Raw genomic sequence first — 18,315 nt, 5'->3', positions numbered from 1 at the left:
AACTTGAAATTGGGACTTGAAGGTCGAAAGTTTAACTCGTCAGCCACCAAACTAGATTCATAATCATTTATTTTATCGTATGATGATAGATCTCGTTGCTAAAAATCCGTAACATTGTTATTTTTTTTATCATGAACGACATATGGAGCATGCTTTTATTAACGTTTTTCGTATGCATTATTGACGGTTATGACTCAAATTTTCGTTAGTAACGAAAATTACACCAGAAGTTTCACATCATGTCTTTCATACTATCAATGAGTTGCAACTTGCAGAAAACATTATTGCATAAATTTCTGATAATCGCTTGCAAATCACTTCTTTCCCTTTTATTTTTCACTTATATTCTTGGTTGCTTTTTCTTCTGTCTTAAACTAATTGATGTATAGATTGATTTTGGTGGTCCAGATCTCTTACAATTTTATAATTATGAACAGTTAAGACGGCGTTTAACGACACCAGGGAATCTAGTCACTGGTGCTGGTACTTGCACACGTTTTATTAATAATTACTGTCGAGATGACAAACTACATGTTGGGTCGAGAAATTCTACTTTATCGAGCGCATCAATTGGATTGAATGCTAAATCAAAAGATTCATCTACATCTATTGGACAACAATCACAACAGCATATAGCTTATATTATTGACATTTATAATCGTCGTTCTAATGATACTCTAATTGCTGGTCTCCGTGTAACATTGCCTGGATTATCATCACCATCATCAATCGATGAGAATACAAGTCGATGGCCAAGATTTTTCAAGGTATACGCTAACTCTTTTCTATTTGTTTTCCAGTCATATTCAGCGTATCTTACAAAATCTTATTTTCAACATCACCAAAGGCATGACTGTAAATAAGACAAAATCCATGGTTTTTGTTAGTGTTTTTATTCAGATCAGTATTGCACCTCATCATTAGGTAGCCATAATAGCCATCGAAAATCTTGTTCATTAATTCCTGTCAATTACTTTGCTCTGTCATTCAACAATATTATGGCTAATTTGTTACATAACGAATCAATTAAATTTAAATGTTTATTGTTGGGATCTGCATTTTTTAGTGAATTTTCATTCTTAGTGTTAAATTCATCGAAATGACACATCTAACTTTGATCAAAGTCAGAAAACTGCCTCGGCTTCTCAAAATATTAATACTCGAATCTTTACAAATAATAAATGTTTTCACATCAGAGAATAAATAGCTTAGGGTAAAAAAAACTTCATGTTCAAATTGATAAACTAAGCAGCGACAGTCGAAAAACGACCAGTTCAACACGGTGAGACAGATGTGAATTATATCAAGCAATTAGCGAATAATTAGTTTAACATTAATCAATGATACAATAAAATGAGCTGGTTACTTATGAGTAATGGATTCGTAATAAACGGATCTAACATTTATTTACACTTTCACTTTAATTTTTAGTTATTCAATAGAACTATATTTGTCCCATTGCCCTACCCTGGAATGACTTCAGGGCGTACAATCGATTTACCGTTGTATCGTTGTGAAATGTTAAAGTCAAGTGAATTTTTACAACTTGTTGGTAAGTTTAACTTTGTTATACTTATTATTTTTCTAATTTGAGCTACCTGGAATTAATGTTAATCATAATAATACAAGTATTAGTTAAAAGTTTATAAATAAACTTTAATAACCTCATTCTTCTACGTAGTTATCGTACTGCAATATTTCTTCTTGGGATGTTAGGTGGTTTTGAGTACTCAACAAGTAATACTAGAAGACCTAATTTTCGTGTCGGTTGATACTCATCAGCAAGGTGTATGTACATTTCTGAGAGAAGTGATTCTTTTTATAGGATTCTATCCAGCTTCACAGTCTGTGACATAACGATTTACTCAAAAATCTCAACATAATGCACGGAATATCGGGTCACTCGGTCTAATCGTCCTGTTGAATTCTGATAAATAAAGTATTATCTGCACCAAAGGATTAGTGGAATATAGTAGTAATCACTTTTCAGAGTTCAATCAGTTGTATTTTTATTTCTATATCAGTTTTAATTGAATAATGCAGTTTAAGGTTGTTAGCAGCTTATTTATTATTGTTCACACTTGATAATAATTTGGTGCTAAGTTGAACAACTTCTCATCAGTAGTAATAAGGTTATCGGCTCCATAGAATATCAACTCGAACTGATAATGGTGTATCTCTAATTAATGGAAGCTTAAATTGTACTATTTGACACCGGTCCACTATTTCTGATGGTTAGTCTTAGTCCCGAGTTCTGAATTTTCTACGTTCTATCTCCTGTTGGTTCATGAGAATTCAATGGAAGCGAGTCCTATATGAGAATGATACAGCTGTTCACTGCTTCCTTCGTTCTATCAATACCTGAACTATGACCAGTTTATAGCAAAAGTAACGTATATATCAAAGCAATCTTTACAAAATTCTTTCAACTGTCTTTAATGTACACATGTATTAGCTGACAGCAAACTCATGCATATGAATATGTTGTTTGGTAAATAGTTTTGTGTGTGAATGAGTCATTTATGAACTCTATCCTCTGAATGATTACATCCTGACCGTTGCTGCTACCTTAACGTGGTGGTTGAGCTTGCCTATCGGGAATGGATAACCGCTTTCACACCTCCAACACTACTCAAAACGACTGACTGAATGATTATGTCATAATAAAAATCATTTCTACCTTGTTTACTTCAAACATTTGTAAATATTATCTTCACTTGTGTTCCTGTTTTGCTTAATTCTCTCAACTCAATGGTTCAAAGGTCAAATGTTCTCACACGAAACCGAAGATTTTGGGTTCGGTCCCTGGAGAGTTCGTTTTTTCAGGTTGCCATGGAGTGACTTGCTATAAAGAAACAGTTACCTAGTCCTTCCCGGTTTTCAGTGTTTGTAAAACTATTATCAATGAATATGGGTTATGGAAATTCTCATAACTGTTATTATATTTCACATAGCTTACTGAATAACATTTATTTACGGTTTTTAAATCTCTTATATACCTCCTATGCCTTTCCTCCTATAATATTAAGAATTTAATGTGATATCAATAGTTATTGATGTTTGCAAAAGTGTTGGTCACTTATGGGAGTAATTGCCTTGTTTGTAATAGTCAGCTATAATATCCGCTTTTGTATGAGCTTACTATCATAGTTTGCGCGTTCAGAATTGTGATCATCTTCAGAATAATATTTTCATCGCCATCCTTTTTTTTCATAGTCTTTTAAAACATCAACTTCACCATAAATTTGTTCCGAAGTTTGTACTGAAACCAGAGAACTACATCTAGGTGATGTATGTATATTCCGTCATCGTTGGGTTAAATTGATAATGTTTAACTTATCAAATGTTCGATTCTTTCTATGTAGGCTGTATATAAGCCACAAGTTAAACTTGACCTTACATCACAAACCTCATTGCTAAACATCTGTTTCTAACTGTAACCAGAAACAACATGGAACTTCTGAAAACTTTTTGTTTCCTCATAAGTGTTCGAGAAAATAGATGTTTTACAGCGTTACTGACAAATTTATATGTTGTTTGTTCGACTTACACATAGAGATACCTTCAGAATACTTCTATATATTTATTGATTGTGTAAAACACTTGTAACGTTAGTGTTTCTTCCATATAGTGTTCATTTACAATAACTGCTTACTGTTTTTCTAACAATACGTTAAGATTTACCGTTCTTATTCATGATATCTCTATACTGAACTCTTACACAGGATGCATACATATTTATAAACTTCATGTCATTTCGATAATTGTTTCATCATCTGTCTTTTTTATATGCATGACATATCCACTTTACAGTTGGCACTAGTGATGATCCTGAAGATATGACATGTATCGATTGTATCATGGTTTATTCTATTGGTCGTGATCTAGTTTCATCTTTATCATCGCACTCAAGTCCAACTGTAAAATTGTTAGGTGAAAAACAGTTGATACATACAAATCACCACTTGAACCCTGATAAATTGTCTAAAAAGAAATTACAAACCTTACCGTTGAATGAGAGTAATTGTAGTAAGAAAGTTAAAGGTCCAATGGATTTATTTGTTTTGAAGAATACTACTACTTCTACTACTAATGATAATGATGATGATATTATTGGTGAATGCAATATTGATGATAATAATGATGATAATGATATGCATGAAAATTTAAGTGATGCTGTTATCGACTCGGAAGAATTTGATAAAATGAATAACGCTTTTGGTAAGTTAATTGTTTGCAATGATGTATTGATTGCTACCTCAGTTTTTTCATACTCTCATTCTTTCGAATCTGTTAGGTTATTATTTGTTATGCTCTGTGGATGCGATATTGTTTCGCCTAGTTAATCTTTGGAGGCATCAAGTTACCGTTAATTTTTAATACTTACAAATGCAAGAAATATCCAGTTTATTCAGTAAATGCACCAACTGAACTTATATGATGGTTATCATACTGATAACTTATCAAGCGTCTTGTCCCGTTGTTCTTAGTCGATTATTATCCCAAGTCAGTGTGATATCGTCTTTCTGTTTTTAGTAAGCTTGCCGTATTTGAACATCGTTCTTCTACTCAACACAATTTTTATGAGTGAACGAATTACTAAATAGACATTGAACGAAGGTCACGAAACTTGAGACAATGAGGCTATTTTCGTAGGCTGTTTTAATTGATGGAAACAGAGATAGAACACTGTTAAACAATTTTAATAATTACTTGTTAGTTTGATACTTTGTGGAGAATTTTTTTCGTCACATCCTAGTATCATATAGTTTTTCAGCTACAAGATCTACTAGTAAGGCATGTACTTATCTTTAGTGTCGAATGGTCGTCTCACTGAGTTATCATTAATTAACTGTAGTTAAGAATATAGCCTATAAAATTCAAATTCATAGTGATTTGGTGGCATAGTGTGTGACGCTTGAATTTTTTTCAGGTTTCTAGAATGTATTATTGCCTTAGAATACCTGGTATTTTTTTCGTTACTTTAATGAATCAAATTCAATGATGCTTACTATAAGTAGTCAATTACTTTTAATAATCACCTATAAATTTAATTTTTTGTTTTTAAAAGTTAGTTTGAATGTATGTAAACTCAATAGGTATATCTAAGTTCATGTAGTCATAAATATACTCTTCTTCCAAATCACAATTTTTCATCATGAAAAATTTGATTGCTTTATGATTTATTCAGTAAAAGAATTCGTGACCATTTTAACTTAACGGTATTGGGCATGAGACAAATATCACCCATATCATTATATGGCAGTCCTGCTTTATATGGAATTCATTGAAGTTAGACATGTAGACTAGTTGGTCATGGTGTTTAAACCCTCACTGCGAGACTTTCGGTTTGATCGCAGGTGGGTTGTTGAGTGCTCACTTCCGTAGATTCCTATGTCAAGAGGAAAATTTTACCCTCCCTTTCTGAGTTTTCATGATAGTTTGATTAAGAGCATCCAGTGATCCAAAGTATAAAGACATTGTTTCTTTTTAGAACCATTTGTGTTTTAGTATGTACATGTTTGGAATGGTTGCTTACAAATATATTTATTCGTATTACCTCTATCCCCCATGTACTTATAGATTTTAATTGCATTTTGTAATTTTACACTTACAGAACAGTCGTTAGCTTTCAGACTTGATCGCTTGTTCGGTACCGGTTTCGTAACTGAATTAGTTTGTAACGATCATAAAAGCAATAGTAAGAAAACATCACATTCTCGTTTACCACAACTCTCTATCTCAAAACCATTTCCACCTCCACCAAGTACCATATTTACATTGTCAAATTCAATGTACTGCTCACATTTCATCTCAATGGATAATTCTACATTATTGACTACATTATCACCATTGTCTTCTGTTCCACTATGTTTGATTCGTGATTATTGTGGTTTGACAGCTTCAATTGCTAACATGTTGTGTGCGATAGTTAATATGGGTATCACCTCAAAATCTGAACATGTGAGTTTTGTGTACGGTATATTTTGAATGTAGGAATTGAATTGTAATCCATTCTTTGCTTTTTTGTCATTATTTTAGATTTAATGATAATTCTGTGTATCACTTCATTATATTCATATTTTCTGCCAACGGTATGTTATACAGTTAGTCATCTGTATATCAGACAGTGAAGTCATGCCAATTAGTATTCCAGTCACCATTAATGTAGGCCCTGATAATTACGTACATCTAAAGTTATCATGCATCATAACTGCACACAAAGAGAGGTAATTAACAGGACTCTCAACCAAGTTGTTTATAAATTAATATAATCAAAAATTAGAATTGTGTATTAATAAAAAAAAAGGATTTTTGGAGTAAGATGAAAATGGATACACTTATACCAATCAATCTTTTTTAAGCTACACCACTTAAGGTCTCCGACCATACATTAAAGTTTTATCAACAGTCTCAACCCGGACGTCTGCACCTCATGGTACGATTTGTTTGAATAATCAGTACATTAGTGAACCAATGCAGTTTCTTGATAAAGCCATCATTGTCCTTTTTCCGATTTAGTATCTTTCACTGTCCAGTACAACACGGTTGTTTAGTGCATATTATCTACTATATTCGTTGAATGTTCATAAGGTTTTTCAATCTATCTGACTTCTTGGTATATTTTTTAAAAGAATTTCTTATATTTCTGAACGTGAAGAACACCTTGTGACCGTTAAAACTTCGAAACTCATTCTCCAAACTACTTCGTTTCAGCACACCTTATCGAGTATATGGTAATCAACTATGGTGATTTAGACTTTAAAATAGTGGATCAGTTGGTAGAGGATCAGAAACGTTTTGATCGTATATCGTATAATGGTTAAAAACACAGATCATAAATCAATATCAATGATCACTTTCAATGAATATGCCTATCTGTGTTACTTCATACGTTTCTATTATCTGTAGCGATTAGTATCTACTAACACAATGCCACCTAACCTTAGCTGCTCCCTTTAAATAGTGATCAAGGTTGGCTACCGTAATGACCTATTAGATCTTCGATAGTTCCAATAATCCTTTCTTTATATCGTACTATGTCAGACAAGTAGGTCAGAGAAAGGTGGAACTAACACTATCAAACATGAATTTCGGTCATCCTTGGTAATGCCTTATAAATACGGAACAAATGAATCCGGGGACGGTCATAATGCCAAATTTATAGAGGTGTGATGGCAGAAATGTAGTTTCATCGGACGCCCACCATATGTAACGACGCTGTTCTGTTCTAAAGGGATGGGTGCGAAATGGTTGACTCTAAAAACATCGCACCCCACTTTTGCCGATGGATTCCAGTCACTATCTGTAGTGTTTTTTATTTACAGAGGAACCATATCTACAACTAGTCAAAACAAGGACGTTTGTGGTTTGAAGCTGTTGCCAATTGGGTATTGTGATTCCGTTCCCCTGTCAAAAAGCCCATCACTAATCCAGTTTTATTTTTTGGTCTCAAGTAGCAGTGTCATTTCATGTTGTAGGAGATCGGGAAATGGAAATCACTCACATATCTCAAGGCGTTTGTCATCGGTTAACATTGTGCAATTTCTATCTTCATATTGCAATAATTCATGTTCTTAACGAATCATAAATCAACTAAATATTGAATATTAGACATGTACTTGATTATCGAGTTGGATTTAGGTAGATTCTTATCAAATTTGAGATGTATGCAATATATTTTACCTAATTTTGTCGTTTATATTTTTTTTCTCCCTTATTCAGAATCCGAATTTAACTGGATTCAAGATAATTTTGTCCAGTTTAAGAAAAACTTTCGATAAATACAATAATAATTCTGGTGGTTTCGATGGTAGTATTCAATTTAGACAAACAGTAGAAAATGAAAAAAAGCCTCCTACCAGTCTAAATATACTACTTGTAGAAATAATGAAATTTCTCAATTGGATATCATTATTGAACTCGTCAACTTGTAATCTGTTTAATATTCAACCGACACTGATGATTAGTTTATCAATGCATCTTTATCAGTTAGCTTTTATGACTACACGTTTTCTAAATATTGAAGAATTGAAAATATCAAATAATAATTGCTATACATATAATTTTAACAATATTGAGTGTATTCTAAATGAAATTCTATATCATCCATTGAATTATTCATGGAAACAATTAACTGATAACATGAGTAACACTGATGCTAATGTTGATGATATGATATCTAAACATTATTTAACTATCAAGTCAATTCGTTTAATTCGACAATTTTCAATGGAAATTTATCATTTTCTACACATCAATCCACTGCATTTAATTAGGTGGTTATCTAATCAACACCAACATTATCAATCTACAAATGATAATATTTCATTTTATACAGTTATAAATCACTTATTCAATTTATTTATTTCTAATTTACCAGTGCCTACGAATACATCGCATATTATCGATCCTATTTGGTCTGCAAAATTTGATTTGTTTTCTTTAACATTAGAACAGGATGTAGCTCAGTTATCTTCAGTCATTAATAAAAATTTACAAAATTGTAAAGATTGTCTGTCAGTTTCATCGTCGTCGTCGTCATCTCCACTGGATTTAAGACCAAAGTCTTATTATAATAAATCCATTCGGTGCTTTATGAATCCATTAACGCGTTCACTATATACACTATTTTTATGTACAATTATAGACGACCAATTACCAGATGATGATGGTGATGATAATAAGAAGTTAGATGAGTTGATTATGACAAGTTTAATTGAACTGCCTAGTGAAAATAATCATCACCATAGTAAACAGACTAAACCATTGAATATTGAATTCTTAAATTATTACGGAAAACTGTTAATCACAATGCTAACACATAGTAATATTTTAGTAAGTAGTAACATGTAACATTTTCTTTTTTTCTATTCTACAGAAACACTGTCAAGTTTTAGTTGTTCTAATGACTAAAATTTATTTATTAAGTTAAAAAAGTTACTATGCTAGTTTGAACTCAGACTGAATATTTTTGGTTGAGTGTGATAAGCAGGAGAATTCACCATTTTCAATTGAGAAAGTTTCTAATATTCAATACACATAAACTTGTATGTATTGAAATAATTACTTTACATTGTTCACTTGAATTAATTTGCAGATCAAACAAATTTGTGAAACTAAATAAGGGGAAGAAATAGCTATGATGTAGGACAAGTGTAATCATAATAATAAGATCATAAAACCCAATATTCCATCACGGATCATGTCATACACTTAATTGTTAGAACGAAGTCATAGATTACAATTATAGAGTGCTAAATAATTCTGTTTAAGTTGCATTCTCTTAACGTGAATACAACAAAAATACAAGTTTGACATAGAGAAAGAAGTCAATGAAAGTGTTATATCAGAACAAAGATTAAAGTAATGATAATTTGCATAACTAATTATTTAATGAATTCTTAATACATAATTATTAAGGAACTGGATTATTATGTACCTATGTTTTTTTATTATAAGCTTTTGATTAACGCATTAACTAATATTGTTCGACTTTCTATTCGCAATCTGTTGCCAGTTTTCCTTTCCTAGTCTCCCCTTCCCGCACGACTTTGTTGGCTTAATCATGTGTAGTTGTTATTTTGCATTTTATGGTGTAATGTGGTCTGGTATGCCTGTATATGCACTACGTGTGCTTGAAATATAATGTGGTGGAGGTCAATTGCTTACTAATGGACTCAAGGCCAGGACAAACAGAGAAGCTGGGGAATCGTGGGTCAATGGGGGCTTAACAATTGTGTGAAAGTTACTAGTGCTTGTTAAGCATGGAATCGGTCAACTCAGAGACATTAAGTCATAAAAATCGGAATTTTGATGCATGGTTTTATCACGTGATTCGGATCAGTGGTCATAAAGCATAATAAAATACTTCGAAATTAAACCATTCAATGCCAACATTATCATCTACATAAGCTGCAAATCTTCCTCACTTCAGTGTACTAAATAAGGTTTACAAATGTAATAAAATAAAATAACTCACCAAAGTTTAATGAGTTTAGATCTTAAAAATGTACAAACGAATAGACTATGTACATGTGCCTTATTGAGTCATAGTATGATAAAAATGACTGTTCGATTAGGTTGGTAAAGAGGTTAGACTCATTTATTTTTTAGATGGATAGCTCAAGGATTTCACCATTTTGCATCACAATTTTTTTTGAATACCTCAAAGTCACATTTACGGATTATTCTTAACATGGTAGATTACTGAAAATGACAAGATGGTGTCTGCCTGATGATTCTACTTGGTTCAATTTGCTGGAATGGAATGGTTGATAGTCTCATCTATGCTCTTGTATGACCATACTAAAAAGTGTTCACAAGCATAAGAAAGTGAATTTTTAGGAGAGTTAACAATATAACATGCTCAGTCTGCTTGTGACCGTAAAACGCGCAGAAAACACCAATTGTGTTTTGCATATGTCAACCGGGCTTTAATCCAATCTGTGTAGTGTGGATTATTCTTTCTCTGAATGAGGTCATTTGCAAATGATTCGCTCATAAAAACAGATTTCTTAACGCATTAAATTGTTTTGTTTTGGTTTTAGCTTGTAAACTTACCACAGTATCCATTGTCCCTGTAAGTATGACATAAATTACTCACTTCCCTTTCACTTGTATTTATAGCTTATATAAGTTATTGAATTTTTCTCAATTTTATTCATTTACAGGTGTCATCTGCTACTCGTGATGCTTTATGTCGTCTTATTATTAATGCAAGACCAAAACGTCGTATAACTTGGTTTAAAAATCATTCCTCACTGAGTCATCGTTATAATTCTTGTTATAGAAAATCAAGTGTGTCACGTTCCAGTGAGAGCAAATTCGCTAAACCTCTCTCAGAGAGAAATATCTCTCAGAATACTGACACTGATTTGTTATCCGTAAAAGGCTCTAATCTTTCATATACTTCCCTTGGTTCAAATACACCAACAACACTTACTGTTTCTTCTGGACGTAGTTTTCAATCAAGAGCAACTCCATACTCTGGTCGTAGACGTCCTCCACGAGAGTATCATTCTTTACATCCTAGTCAGTTGATTGATGTTTTAATAAATGAAGAAAATCCCGGCTCACGGGAACTAATTTCTCTCGATGATCTGGATCACGTCGACAGTCATCAGTTAACGTCATTAATTGACAATCATCAAGAAACTATTGGCCGTTGGTCTTCTCGATCAGGTACTACTAGCAATAGGCAGCGAAGGTCAAGTCACTTCTTAAGAATTTTAGTAAGTTTTATATCAAATTTTGCATGTAAGGTTATCACAATTTTTTTAAATACCTAAGTGATTCTATGTTAGGCCTTAGTATGCGCATAGATCTCTATTTTTATAGTCATCAGGAACGATTTAAACCTTAAAGAATTTCATTATCTCAGTTGGACGTGGATCCCCACCAATTAAGTTTAAAAGGTGATTACAATATGAAGGGAATATGGTAATTCAAAAAAAGATGAATTACCAAGATGTTGGCGCGTAGAGTGTGCACAACAAAGTAACAGAGATCAAGTTCTCAAACCATGATGTCAGTCAGGCGTAAGATGTAATTTCCAGCAGTTTATCATTCTTAAGTTTGAAAATTATATTTGAATTAATCTCAGTGACTGAAATTTAACTAATTCCAACTTTTCGTCCAGCAAACGTGTGTTGACTTCTTCAGACAAGTTTGCTAGACGAAAAGTTGTAATTATTTAAATTACAATCCCTGAGAATAATTCAAATATAATTTTCATATATACTGACTTTTCTATACTCGGTGCCCATTTTTTTTCAAACTATTCGTTCTAATATTGACAAATATTCGTATAAGTTGATTATCCTGTTTAAATATCTACATGTGCTTAGCATAACAGAAAGCCATTTATGTACGATCTGATACATTTACGCTCGTCCCTCAATTAAACACGGTGTCAACATCTGAGTTCTGATTGAACTACGATATTTGGTCATTGTTCTGGCATACAACATACCTAGTGAACTTCATCGAATATATACTTCAGTGTAGGCACAAAGAGGAATGAGTGAGCTTGTGCAGCCACATTTCAGACACTTGCGTACAATACAGTGAACCATAGTTTGATATCCTGTTTGAGGCCGTGTAAATCCGCAGTTTAAGCATATTACATCAACCAAAGTTTGGAAGGACAGTCTCCTTTTAAAATCCTACATGGACACCAACACTTACTCAGTAAACATGTGTTATGAAACCATTCATTAAGGTACGATTGACTTCTACTCTCGTGCACCTCTTCGTTCTTAATCCTTGACGTATGATTACTGATCATTTAAAAACCAAGTAACAATGATTGATCGCTGTATTTCTGATCAGCAGGGAGTTCTTGTGTTCATGAAATGGAGATTTGTGTTTGTTGTTTCTGTCACTGCTTCGTCTGCATTTCTACCATCATTACATAGGTGAATAAACGTGCGAGTTGCGGATGACGTGTGTTGTCATGTCCTTTTAACCGATCATTTGTTTTTTTTGTTCAAGATAGTCAGTAACTGAGCATTTATATTCATCCAGAGACAATTCTATTGTTTGACTAGCAGTATGATCATTTCCATGGTGTTTGCTTGTCTCTTTGACTGTCGCAAACATTCGACTACAGTTTTCATGAATACATTTATGTATTGGTTCTCTTCCAATGAGCTTTGACTTGAATTTAGCAAATCTGTTTCATTTGTGATGTTTTTACAGTTTTTTATTGTTCAGTTTTGTTCAATGGCTTGGGTTGTTTTGTCTTATTTGTCCCTTTTGAATTACATTTCTTGAGTTTAATTTCGTTACTGCAATATATATATATATATATATATATATATATATATATATTGTTGCTCCAAGAAGTAGGTGTTGAAATCTAAATTTCGCGTACAATCATGGAGTCATTGACTGCTGACCTGAGTCATATTGCTAGACATAATTTACTTGATTGGGGCTCCTTATAATTATTATAACCAATAATTTAATAGGTTGGTCGACATGACTCAGAATCGTTCCCATAGGCTCAGACGCATTCACTCTATATCTTATTTTCGATCTTGAATTGGACTTCGTATGTTTATTCGCGCTTTGTCGTCATTGGTCAATCTTTCTTATTACCATTGCTACTACATTATTTCGATCTCTTTGCTATTCGTTCTGTTACTTTCATTGAATCATGCTTATGTGATATGATAATCTGGGCTCAATTATATCTACCTCCAACAGGCTCTGCATTGATCGTTACTGTCTGACTCGCCTTCCTGCTCCTTATCAGGTTTATTTTTTTCTGTTGTGATAATATCAATTACTAGCGGTTTGAATTGGTATACATTCACGTACTTCATTATTAACGATAATGACTATGGAACCATTTTCGACTACTATTGATGAATGTTTACTGTTTAGTATATACCTTACTCTAATTATTTAATTTACAATAATTTAGAAACTCAATTTGCATTATTCAGCCTTCACATATATACAAGTCCCTTCCCAAGTACATAGATTCACATATACACGTAGTATCTCAACAACTTAGCCATCTTTAATATATTTTGAAATATAATTTCGAATATTTCATTATTAATAATATCAGTTCATCATAAGCAATCTAGAACCTGGCTCATATGTTCATCGATTTTGAATTCATGTCCTATAATTTCAAAAGATGTGTTTACCTTTAACTCGAATATTCCATTAGGTTATTATTCTAAATTTATAAACGTAGAAATTAAAGAAAGGTTATTGAAAAAAATTCACCATTGATATATCTGTGTTTAACTTATCCCTTTTTGTTTGCATAACATCTTGGTACTATATTATTAAATCATTTAAAACGAGAAATACATCAATGATTCCGTTCTTTTTTTCTTTATGTTTCTTCTTACTATGATAATTTTAGAATCAACCTCCTTCCATACCGATATGGGAGGGTGAAACCAGATCACTTATCAGTAATAGTACAACAACTTTCAATGCTAATGAGCCTATTCATTTTATGGACATGGAAAATGATATTGTAGAAGATTGTGATCAATCTGATATGAATTTAGATACTGACCTAAATAATTCAGATAATTATCTGTTATCGGAATTTCTTGATTTAGGTGGAATTGAACCATCCATTTCAGCATTACGTGAAGAAAGTGATGATGACAGAGCATATCGTATTTTACGGTTGTGTAGACGAATATGGGGTTCACGACGTATTGTTTCACTTCGACAAATGGTTGCCGATTCTGAATCTGGTGGTGAAAACGAATTCGACTCTCGAATCAATTTGGGATTGAATGAAAACGATGAAATTCTAGAAACTGAACCTGAAAATATTGGTGGAGAAGATGATGAGGATGTTGATGATGATGAAGAAGATAATAATGATGAAGATGACGATAATGACGATCCTGAAGATGAACAACATAATGATAACATAGAAATGGATAATGAGAAAGATGAAAACGATGATGTTGATGAGGATGATGAAGAAGAAGGTGAATGTCAGGATGAGGATGATGATGATGAAGAGGATGAGGAGGAAGATAGTGATGAACAATTAAGGCTAGGTATTAGTGAAAATTTAACCAGTGAAATGGCTCTCTTGTTAGCACAATTGGTTGCAGAATCTGGTCAATCCATTGTGAATGGTCAAGAATCTCTTATCGATCAACTGGGAATAAATTTTTCTGAGTATAGAAGTTTTCTAAACAGACCACAACGAACAAATCAAAATACTAATACAACAACTACAGCGACAACTTCAGGGGCAAATTTATCAGTTACAAATTCACTGACCTCTACCACTCAGACAACCATATCGTCAGGAATTCATGAAGCTCAAGTTCATGAATCTTACGTAACACCTAGTAGTAGTAATCTTCAATCAAATACCTTTAGAACCATGCAAAGGGAACCTAGAACCGTAACAAATATCAACCCTTCTAGAGAATGGCAAAGGAATGATGTTATGGATGAGGAAAATATACATGAACAAACAAGCGATAATATACAAAGACAAGAAACTAATAATGGAGAAGAAGCGGTCGATATAAATCAAGATCTTTTGGATATCGGAGATGCACAGGAAGGATTAGATATGTGGGCCTTTTCAGATAATTTAGAAGAAGATGTGGTATGTAATTTCTTAATTTAAGTTTTATAATGTAGTCATTTAAAAAAAAAAAGGATTTATGCAATTCAGTGACGTTGATTATATTTATAGCTTTTAATTACTTTCCTACTACAAAATATCTCATATAATGTACTGCTATTGCCTAATAAATTTATATTGGTTGGATTACTTGTTTCTTAGGGTACTACCATGTTAAACAGGTCGATTGAAGAATGGTAAGAATAAAACAGGTGAACTCATAATTCGAGCGTAAAGTCGTACTACCAAATATACAGGGATATGAAGGCAGTAAAGTGGTGTCCTTGGTCAACCCCATTATCTGCAGCGATGCTACCCTCTGTAACCGGAGGATGGGAAATGGTTGATTGTTGAAAATAGCACAATTCAGCTTGTCCCATAAATCTCGATCACCAACGGTAATTGCTTATAAATACAGAGCGAACGCGTTTAAAAGTAGTTACAGCAAGGACATATGTGTTCTGAGGTAGTTGTCCATTAAATTATATGGTCATGTTGTACTGTCTACAAGATAACTACTCATCCAGTTCCATTTCTTGGTTGTTCAAGTAGAAGTATACTTCCACTATGTGACCAGACGGAATGTAACAACCGCCGAGGTACCTCTAATGGGACTCCAGATGCGCAGGAAATTGAAAAGATACCCACATTTCATTGTGACCGGCTGAAGTAGTATTAAATTTCACCAGTGAACTTTTCTTGTTTCATCATGTTATGTAATAATTTCATATATTCTTTTTCTTGCTTTGATCGTACCTGTCGCCACTGCTGTTTTTTTGTTCTATAGCTGTTTACACTGGCCCTACAGTTGAGTCTGCGTGATCAAGGTGGTCCAGGTACTAGAGATAATGTTGAAGTGAACGACCAACAGTCGGGAGATACTTCATGCCTTCAATCTGTTTCTCAGGAAGTTGTCTCCTTACCCGGAAATGAAAATGCTGATCACACAGAACAACCAAACAACGAACAAAATTCCCCAGAATGCAGTCAGCTAGATCATGCAACAAGTTGGTCTGCTGAACCAAATGTTTCAGACCCAGTAAGATACTTAAAAATATTTTCTTTGATTTCTCATATAATTTTTAATCCATGTTATACTTTTTGCTCTAACGATGAGCGAAAAAACATTAAGATACATGATAATATATTGGGTCTTTAAGATAATACTATTTCACTGCATAAATGCTAGTTTTACCAGCTTTAAAAATTTGTCTAGTGGTCATTTTTACCACAGATTTGTATGCACGTGTGTGTGAATACTGTTATACAGTACTTTGGCATTGTGAGAATCGCTAATTTCGTCATCTATTTAAGACATGGTAACTACTCCATATCTCAGTTCTAAACTAGATGAGATAGCATTAATGAAGTAGAAGCGTCAGAGTCATCAAATGTAGTCACGACAACACTATGGTAATTTTTGACTGATGGTACGACTTTTTATTACCTGCAGTTACAGATTTTCCCTTTCAGCAACTATATCAAGCACCATGCACTAGTCAATTTTCGTTTTGGGTATCTCGGTAATATAACTAGCTCTCATGTATAAAGTGTACCACGAAGTTGATTACTTGGTCAATAAACAACATTAAAAATGATTTCACAATTTGTCAGGAAGCTAGCATTTTCGCATTAAGCGAGAGTACACTAATAGTGTTGAGTTCTTATTTATTTACAATGAAAAAGTGACTTACATTGAGTGACGAAACATCAGAAATACAATATTCTACTCGTCGAGATATAACAAAACCATATTTATTGTAAACGTTCTAGCCAATGCGCCCAACAGCAGACAGGATTCCACAAGGATAGATCGTGTAGAGACCAAATCTCAACTCTACGGATCATTGTGGAACAATCAGTTGAATGGAATTCATCACTCTACATCAACTTCATTGACTAAGAGAAAGCATTTGATAGCATGAACAGGACAACACTATGCAGGTTTATTCGACTCTACGGCGTGCTTGAGAAGATAGTCAACATCATACAGAATTCCTATGATGGATTAAACTGCAAAATCGTGCATGCAGGGCAGTTGACAGACTCGTTCGAAGTGAAGACCGGTGTCAAGCCAAGTTGCTTACTCTCACCCTTTCTCCTTCTCCTGGTGATCGACTGGATTATGAAGACGTCAACATCTGGGGAGAAGAATGAGATACAGTGAACAGTTAGGATGGAGCTGGATGATCAAGACTTCGCAGATGATCTGGCTCTTCTATCGCACACGCAACAACAAATGCAGGAGAAGACGACCAGTGTGGCAGTAGCCTCAGCAGCAGTAGGTCTCAACATACACAAAAGGAAAAGCAAGATTCTCCGATACAACACTAGACGCACCAATCGAATCACACTTAACGGAGATTTGGAAGATGTAAAAACCTTTACATATCTGGGCAGCATCATTGATGAGCATGGTGAGTGTGATGCATATGTGAATGCATGGATCGGCAAAGCAAGAGCAGCATATTTACAATTGAAGAACATCTGGAACTCAAAACACCTGTCGACCAACATCAAGGTCAGGATTTTCAATACAAATGTCGAGAGAGTTCTACTGTATGGGACGAAAACTTGTAGAATTATGAAAGCCATCATCCAGAAGATACAAGTGTTCATTAACAGCTGTCTACGCGAAATACTTCGGATCCGTTGGTCAGACACTATTAGCAACAACCTACTATGAGAGAGAAGAAACCAGATCCCAGTGGAGGAAGAAATCAGGAAGAGTCGCTGGAAGTGGATATGACACACATTGAGGAAAGCACCAAACTACGTAACAAGGCATGCCCTCACATGGAATCCTGAAGGTCAAAGAAAATGAGGAAGACCAAAGAACACATTACGTCGTTTTCTTTTATTTGATGTACAAAACTAGTAAGCGTACATATATATATAAATCAAATGTGAGAACATATTATCACAATATAATAATACACTATTCCCGTTATAGCTACCTATTACAGACAAAAATATTGTAAGCTTGCATCTATCATATTTTACGTCTACTTACTAGGAGTATTATTTGTGTTTAACCATATTTCCAGTGTATTTTAATTAAAATAAAAAAATTCAACCTTTTTTCCTTTTTTTTCTCTTGCTTCATTTAGCCTGAAAGGACAATGAATTCTGTTCAAGGTAATTTTTCGTATTAAAACAAATAGTTGTAGTTTGTTTTCATT

At 33.5% G+C, this 18,315-nt stretch overlaps 1 protein-coding gene across 1 annotated transcript in view; it reads left to right on the top strand.

Moving 5' to 3' along the window:
- Window positions 1-18,315, top strand: part of UBR4 (Ubiquitin protein ligase E3 component n-recognin 4) — a 128,786-nt gene that overhangs the window by 57,388 nt on the left and 53,083 nt on the right. The window contains exons 37-45 of the mRNA XM_051208646.1: window positions 390-767; window positions 1,432-1,552; window positions 3,814-4,221; window positions 5,618-5,964; window positions 7,726-8,838; window positions 10,674-11,234; window positions 13,889-15,115; window positions 15,921-16,172; window positions 18,244-18,271. Of these exons, the coding sequence (XP_051073210.1) occupies window positions 390-767; window positions 1,432-1,552; window positions 3,814-4,221; window positions 5,618-5,964; window positions 7,726-8,838; window positions 10,674-11,234; window positions 13,889-15,115; window positions 15,921-16,172; window positions 18,244-18,271 (4,435 nt within the window). The remainder of the gene's footprint in view (window positions 1-389; window positions 768-1,431; window positions 1,553-3,813; window positions 4,222-5,617; window positions 5,965-7,725; window positions 8,839-10,673; window positions 11,235-13,888; window positions 15,116-15,920; window positions 16,173-18,243; window positions 18,272-18,315) is intronic.

This window comes from Schistosoma haematobium, chromosome 1, assembly GCF_000699445.3.
Source record: "Schistosoma haematobium chromosome 1, whole genome shotgun sequence".
Lineage (NCBI taxonomy): Eukaryota > Metazoa > Platyhelminthes > Trematoda > Strigeidida > Schistosomatidae > Schistosoma > Schistosoma haematobium.
Note: the sequence above shows the minus strand (reverse complement) of the source record. Positions and strands in the feature narration are given on the sequence as shown.